The sequence below is a fragment of the Podarcis pityusensis genome (assembly GCF_964106645.2).
Source record: "Podarcis pityusensis genome assembly, chromosome: 1".
Lineage (NCBI taxonomy): Eukaryota > Metazoa > Chordata > Lepidosauria > Squamata > Lacertidae > Podarcis > Podarcis pityusensis.
In genome coordinates, this window is record NC_138028.1 from 48,724,518 (window position 1) to 48,732,344 (window position 7,827).

The 7,827-nt window shown below is 42.9% G+C and overlaps 1 protein-coding gene across 1 annotated transcript; it reads right to left on the reverse strand.

The window, feature by feature from the left end:
* Positions 1-1,129: 1,129 nt before the first annotated feature.
* On the reverse strand, positions 1,130-7,801 carry PIGH (phosphatidylinositol glycan anchor biosynthesis class H). Its single transcript, XM_080998239.1, has 4 exons — positions 7,468-7,801; positions 3,959-4,168; positions 3,322-3,405; positions 1,130-1,435 (listed from the first exon to the last, which is right to left on the reverse strand). The coding sequence occupies exons 1-4, from the start codon at positions 7,645-7,647 to the stop codon at positions 1,355-1,357; spliced, it is 555 nt and encodes a 184-aa protein (XP_080854365.1). The 5' UTR covers positions 7,648-7,801; the 3' UTR covers positions 1,130-1,354.
* Between the last annotated feature and the right edge of the window lie 26 nt (positions 7,802-7,827).

Consider the following 7,827-nt stretch of genomic DNA (forward strand, 5'->3'; position numbering starts at 1 on the left):
TTGCAGCTGGATATCAAACCAGTTCCTTCCACATTTTAACAAGAGAGCTGTAGTCTACAACACATTCCTTCAATAAGAATGTACTTGTGTCTTCCTTGCCTAGAAATCAACAGGGGAAACTGAACATGAGTTCCATCAGCAGCCTCTTCATGTGATGGCACTTCTTTGAAATCTGGCAAGCATTTGTGGAACTATTCAAATAGCTCTCTTGACCCCATGCAGTCTGCGCACCAAACTTGTACCATGAAATTGTGATGAGAGGGGTTCTCTTGGTGGCTATTCCACAAAGGTGCAACTCCCTTGATTTGAAGACTTGCCAAAGCCCATGCCTGAATATTATGTGGCATTTGCGGGGGGAAATCTTCTTTAGCCTGGACAAAGTAGATTTGGGATAGTTTTAACTCAGGATAGTACTCTTATACAGTGGGTCTCTTAATTAGCAGTGTTGTTTCCTGCCCAAAGCACATGCAGTAGGACAAACTAATAAGGGAATGGCATTTACTATTTGACAAATTTCCAACCAACAATTCAGGCAGCTAAACTTAGGGATTGTGGGAGATCAGCATGACTTCTGACACTTTCCTTGGGAGGAAGCAGTTCTGCACCCTCTCCACGTCCTATGACCAAGTGCTTTGAAATTTCCCTGAATTTCAAAAGCAGTTGTCTGGCTGGATGATGAGAAGTCTGTTTTTCTTTGACGTTAGATGTGAGGTTCTCTAGACTCTGGCCAGATCTTCCATGTGTACTGGAAAATGTCCTTACAACATATGAACTTGGTAAACACAGGTTATCTTGTTACAACACAGAACACAGCAAAATGCTTCTAAAACAACTAGTGAAAGGATTTGTTTAGCAGACATTTGTATCAATTGCTAATGACAAACCTAAGTGCATAAGTAAGAATATCATACAGACACTGAAGATCTCACAATTGATTTTAGAAGATAATGTAATGGTGTTCTCAGTTTCTCATCTTCCATATACTTGTACTAAGGTGGCAGTTTCCCTGTCCATCCCATTTCTGCTGAACCTTCCCTGTAGATTTCCATTCACATGGTAGAGTTAATTATTTACAGAAAGTTTATAATCATTCTTACGTCATGTTGAAAAAAGAAGATGTGGGGCCCAGTTTAGCCATTTCTCCACCATAACATTTATTCAAGATTACATACTCACGTCCTTGCCCATGAAAGCACTAGCAGTTTTCAGTTCTCTGGTGCATTAGAATCCACTGCCATCTAGTTATCCACATGGTCAAGTCCCTTAACATGCTTCCCAACTATTTTTTTTAAGAAAAGCTTGGTATTTTAGCAAGTTTTCTACCCAGATAAAGACTTCACTTTAAAAACTGGTGTCAATATGTCTTCCTCTGCTCCAGGATTTCTTGGCAGCTTTTGTACACTTGGACAAGGCAGTCTAGACGTGGCTTGGAGCTCTATATATAAAGGAGACAAGAAAGACTCAAATGGTTGAAGAACTGCAATTGCTGCTGAAAGATTAGGGAGGCTTCACCCAAAGCCAGCATGGCTACAGGAGGAGAAAAATAAAAAAGGTTTCATCTAGGGATGGGGGAGAAATTTGATTTTGTTTGCATTTAATGTGAACCTACTGAATTCCCACTTACTGAACAAAATACACAAACCAAAACAGCTATGTTTTGAAATTCACACTACTCTGAATTTTGCTATGCAATTCCTCAACCAAGGTGTACAAAAATGCACATCTTAGAGAAAAGTATGCATAAAATGCACATATTAGTGGAAATGACATACAAAATTTATTAGGAGAGATTGCTTGCATAAATGTATACATCAACATTTAACCCAGGCACACACACCCGGAGCACACACTCAGCTGGCACTGGCACATGCACCTAGACACATTGAACCCAGGCAAACACACCTGACACACACAGGTGATCTCTCTTACCTGACACTGGCAGCACATGCTCATAGTCCCACCCTATCTTCTTTAATTCTACAAGTTCCTCTATGCAAAGCCAAGTTCCCTGATTGGCTATACTGACAAAAGTTGAGAGAGAGAAGAAGGCAGAACAGCCACTTTGGAGGGACCAGCCACCCCACCAAAATGCTACGTCATATGTTCTGTTTATGTGCTTTATTTTGTTTCTTTGCTGGAGACAGGGTATATGTCCCTGGTTTGCTGCTGGCTAGGAGTTCAAACGAGCAGATCGACTGATTTGAGATGATGGACAAAAGCAAGCTGGAAAACGAATTCTCCATTCTCTGTAAGTAAAAATGTAAGGATACAAGCAATGTGGAGGAGGGGGGTGGAGAAACAGGGTTGCCCTTTCTGAAGAACATCTACTGCTGCAGAGACTAGCCTGAATGATCAAAGCAGTGATGTTTTAAAAGGCCTAACTTCTTAAGTTTTATCCAAACTACAGTGGTACCTCAGGTTAAGTACTTAATTCGTTCCGGAGGTCCGTTCTTAACCTGAAACTGTTCTTAACCTGAAGCACCACTTTAGCTAATGGGGCCTCCTGCCGCCGCACCGCCGGAGCACGATTTCTTTTCTCATCCTGAAGCAAAGTTCTTAACCCGAGGTAGTATTTCTGGGTTAGCGGAGTCTGTAACCTGAAGCGTATGTAACCCAAGGTACCACTGTATGCCTTCACTGATCTGGTCAGCCACAAAATTAATAGTAGCCTAGAACTCCACCCATGCTAACACAATAGAAAGGGCATAAAATTATAACTTTCTACTACTACTGAGCTGGGCCAAAAACTCAGAAATATTTCTATATTTAACTCCTCACCTCTGCGGTAATTTCCCACTCCATCCCACCCACCCTTTGCTCTCTGAGTCCTAATGCCTTTTGAGCTGCTGAAAACAACTCTTAGTGTAAAGTCCATTTGGAAGCTTTCTTCTTGAAGGTTGCCACTGAGTTTCATAGAAAAACAGGTTAATTTAGTACGTGATTATAGAAGTGTTAATTGGCTCAGTGAGATGGTAAATTGTATTCTTTAGAGCTGACATAACTGAGAAAAGAAAGGGCTTAAATGCACCAAAGGGTGACAAGGGTTACTGCCCCACCTACCTGGGCAAGATCAACTATCCAGAAAGTTCAGCAGTTAATCCATGCTCAATTGAGCATGTCACTGCTGCGTCTAAGGTGCACTGAATTACAAACTAACAGCTACTCTATGTTCTTGGACCCAGGATTGAAAGGAAGATCACGTAAAAAAGTGTTGTGTAGCACTGCAGAGTTCTGAAAATAAGAGGCCACAGTCAGAGTCTACATGGCCTAACAAATATTTTCTACCATCTCCAACACTCCTGTGCACTTTGATGGACTCACCTGGAACAATGGTACTACCTCTGAAACAACATGAGGTTCCACAGGGTCTTGGAGAAGGATGCACAGGTAATAGATAACCTTTTGCTACAAAAACAAGCAACACACAAATATAACAATGAGAAAGTTGTTCTGTGCTACCAATTATAAGATTACAACCGTGGTACAAGAAATCGCTACCCACATCATTATCAGAATGATAATTTCTTCACGAAAGGATAACGATATCCTAGAGCGACCAGTAAGGTTTCCTTAGGTTAGAGCCACCTTAGAAATAATTTTTTAACCAACAGAGAAGAGAATCAAAGAAGTTTGCTGGCCCCACCACCCATCTGCCTACTGAATTAAGAACTTAACCCCAACACACAGTTGGACCAGGTCTGCAGCCATCCCTCTCCCACTGAGATCTGTTGGGGAGATTCCATTTAGAGTTCTCTAATTTCAAGGGGAAAGATCAGCTGGTCCTGAAGAACAGAACAGAGCCCTTTCTGTTGTTGCTCCAACACCATAGAATACCTTGGCATCTGACATGGGAAAATCCTTTCCAGACAAAACAAAAAACAAAAAAACCCAGCCCTCTGGTTGCTGAAGAAATGAGATAATCAGTAGCATAGTAAAAGAAGTGGCATATTAGGCTTACCATATAGATGGCTTCGTTGATGACCACATCTTTTACCTGGCTTATCTCTATAAAGGTTGTACTTTCTTTGCCAGATGCATAGGATGAAGTCATCTGTATTCCAAGTGAGCCAACAATAAGCAGAGACTCCTGGTCAATTTTCACAAAGTGCAGGTACACAAGCAAGCCTATCAGTGTGACAAATATAGCAGCAGACAGCACCGCACTGTTCTGTAATAGAAACCAAGTCAAGAACATTAGGCCAAATCCTTTAACTGACCTGTTCTCTCAACTACTGATTTGAAGACATGATCATGACAAACTTCCAAAGGACTTGAAGCAGCCTAACATTCCAGCTATTGAACAATATGGAGTGAGATCACAGCAACTGAATTGTGCATTATGCATGTGCCCTTCATGTCAAACGGTTAAGTATAATCATCCTTATGCTTAGAGATAAAAAGGGGGAAACAAAATCAATCATAGATTAATCTTATGAAGTAGTGTAATGAACAGAAAAGAGGCCTGGACATCTAATAGACTTTCCATAGATAAATATAAAAATAAAGAGAATGGACTTTCACCTCTCTCACCTGCACTGTTTATCTAATTGTATTTTAATGGTTCCTGTTCATATATGTATTATTGGTAAATGAAGATAAATCAATTATGTTTTAAAAAGCACATGTAAACTCTATTAGTACAGTATAATGCAAGAACATGGGGTACCAAAAAATATAAAAAGGCACCAACTTTAACAACTATAGGGAGAAATGAGATATTTTAGAGACTATGCTGGCACAGAAGACCATTCTTTGAACATATCAAACCACAGGACAGCTTTTCACTTTTTTATCTTTCCAAAAAGAACATATAGGGTTTTTTCATTTATTTCGTTTCTGGAATACTCTTGTGTAATTTAATATCTTCCTGAGATGTCGCTTTTTGTAAGCTACAGCACAACCTTAGGATTGTTGACATTCCCAAAAATGTGTCCATCGGATTGCAGTCCTAGTTAATAATTCTGAACCAATCAATCCAGAGACATGGTGGGTAAACATAACTGACACAGCAAGCGCTGTACTTCCCCCTGAATATGAATACTTAGGTAAAGCTCTACACAACCCAGAATTTATTTCCAGCATATAGAAATTTAATTTAGTTGAAAAAGTTACAATCTCTGAGTAACTGACCTTCTTTTAATAGAAGAGGTTGTTGAAGCTCAATATGACTTACTCCCAAGTAAATGTATACAGAATTGTCGTCTAGCTTACCTGTTGTCTACTATTTTAAAACATGCACATTCTTATACTGAGGATGTGCAGTAAATTTACAGGCTGCTACAATCAGACCATGCTAGATTTTCAAAAAAATTCTTTCTAAATCCAGGAATGAGAGAGCAGAGAAGGCAGGGCAAGACTGGATCCCACACCTAAACATACTTAACTTTGGAAAGATACACAATAGAACACAGAAAAGGCAATCAGATAAGGCACTATCAGGTATCCTGGCAGACAGGAGAGAAGCAACACACTCAAATTTCTGCTGGGGACCACCTCTTTCTGTGATGTATGTATGATGTTTGAGGGGGGTGGTCTTGAGCTACAGGTAGGCAATTTCAGAATATATAAGAGCTTGCACACCAATGTTCTGGGTCCCTCCTTCCTCCTGTCTTGGGGGAGGGTGAGCACCCTGTTGCAACAAAGACCAGGCTTACTAGCTGCTTTGCTTCTCAATATTCTCTGGTTGGCCTCTGCTACAGTGGTACCTCTGGTTACGAACTTAATTCATTCCGGATGTCTGTTCTTAACCAGAAACCGTTCTTAACCTGAGGTACCACTTTAGCTAATGGGGCCTCCCGCTGCTGCTGTGCCGCCGCCGTGCGATTTCTGTTCTCATCCTGAGGTAAAGTTCTTAACCCAAAGTACTACTTCCAGGTTAGCAAAGTGTTTGTAACCTGAGGTGCCACTGTATTTTTCTCCTACCAATAGAGAACCTACATAAGGACTCTATATGGGCTCTTGGATATCCCATAAGGGAAAAGGAGCAGTTTTTTCTTATAACACTTAACTTTGGAAAGAAACACAATAGGGTCTCTCCTGTCCTTTTGCTGTGGTAGTCTATTCTCTGCATGATTATCATAGGCTGCATGCTTCTAGGTACTTGGACTAATTTAGGAAATAGTGTTACAAAGGTTGCACGCCATCCCCAATCTCTGCCAAAGCAGTGCATGAGATTCCAAAGGTTCCAGGTGCTCACCCAAGGTTGTGTTTCCAATGAGAATCAAAATACGGTGAAGACTATAGTGTCTTTTAAGAAATATGGTTTAATTACACATATTTACAACTGAGTTTATATGAAAGGGGTGTAGATCTTACAGCATTGTCATTTCAAGAGCAGCTTGTTCTTCATAGCAGCCCAGTAGTGCAGCCAGAGCCATCCTAAGCACCATCCCTTTGCTCTTGCTTCCCAGCCAGCTCTCATAGCTGCTGTCCTTCAGCCCCCACATGGTGTTCTCTCTACTTCCTTTCTTGATCCCAGGTGTCCCCTGCTCCAGGCAACACCTCCCCATCTGTTTTATATTCCAAGCCTAGTTTTTAAAAGGCACATCTTTCCTTTGAGTATAGCCTGCTCCCTCCCCCTTTTTTTAATCCTAAATCTTTCTCTGTCCACAGTAAGCACGGCAACTGTTCTGCACAGACAAGGATTTCTCTGGGATGGGCCATAAACACCTTTTGTCATGTTAACAGCCTCTATCTGAGGTGAGGCTTTGGCTTGGAAAGGGAGCTTAGCCTGTATTTTTCCATTGGCCTGGAATCCACCCTTCAATACACCAAATATTATCTAAATACAACTGTTCATTCATTTCTACCATTTACTAACGGACTCCAGTTCCCTAGAGCTATGATAATATTTATGTGTCAGAGATAAATACTGTTCTAGGAACAGGACTAGATCTTCCATAGAATCCCACAAAGCTTTCTACTGCAATTTTCTAAGCCTACTGGAACTTTTTCCAAGTAAGCATCATGCACAGGTCTGCACTGTTAGGGATGGGGCTGCTGGCGAGCAGAAGGAACTTATTCAAAGTTACTGTGGAGATTAATGTGCAAAAAGGGCCACACACCCCTTTTGAAAACTCCATTGGTTAACCGCATCTCAAAACTGGAGAAACATAAAAGAACAGCGCTGCTGGATCTAGTCAAGCATGCTGTTCTCTCGCTGCCTAAGTCGACAGAGACTAAGAAGTCTCTGCCTGGCGCCTTCTGAGCAATTGTGCACAAAGAGTTGCGCTGCATGGCTGCAACCCTTATGCACCGTGAATCGGAAGTGAATCCCTTTGGATTAAATGGGACTCACTGCCATACACGGGGGTCGGGAAAGAGGGGAGCGGAAGAGTCGCGGGGTGAAGTGGCTGCTCTAATACTTGGGGGGCACCCCTCAAGCGGGAACTTTAGGAGTCCCTGTCCCCGAGCTACCGGCACGTGGCGGAGCCCGTAGGCAAAAGGCGGCCAAAGCCTCTTCCGTACCTGGCTGAGGACGAAGAGCCCGTAGGCCACCAGCCACACGGAGCACGTGACGGCGCTGAGCGAGCGCAGCTGCAGCCTCGGGCAGCGCACCTGGAACTCCCGGCAGGAGGCGCTGTGGTGGAGGCGCTGCAGCGTGATGCGCTCCCCGGACAGGGCCAGGTACCCCTCTTCCTCCGCCATCCCCCACTCCAGGGAGCGACGAGAACGCCCCAGCAGGCGCGCAGAACGGCCACCACCGTCCTCCCGCCCGCCTTCCGCTCTAGTTTCCGACCAACTCGATGGTAGCGAAGCTCCTCCTCCTTCTGGGCGAGGAGCTGTCTCTTGTGCTGGCCGCCCGGCGAGCGAGGAGGGGATGTTTCT

Excerpts from the sequence above, each read along its gene's own strand:
- PIGH (XM_080998239.1), bottom strand. The coding sequence starts at position 7,647 with ATGGCGGAGGAAGAGGGGTACCTGGCCCTGTCCGGGGAGCGCATCACG. Across the intron at positions 4,169-7,467 it reads GGCTCTTCGTCCTCAGCCAG|AACAGTGCGGTGCTGTCTGC; the intron begins GTACGGAAGAGG and ends TTTCTATTACAG. Across the intron at positions 1,436-3,321 it reads AGGTAGTACCATTGTTCCAG|AGCTCCAAGCCACGTCTAGA; the intron begins GTGAGTCCATCA and ends CTTTATATATAG.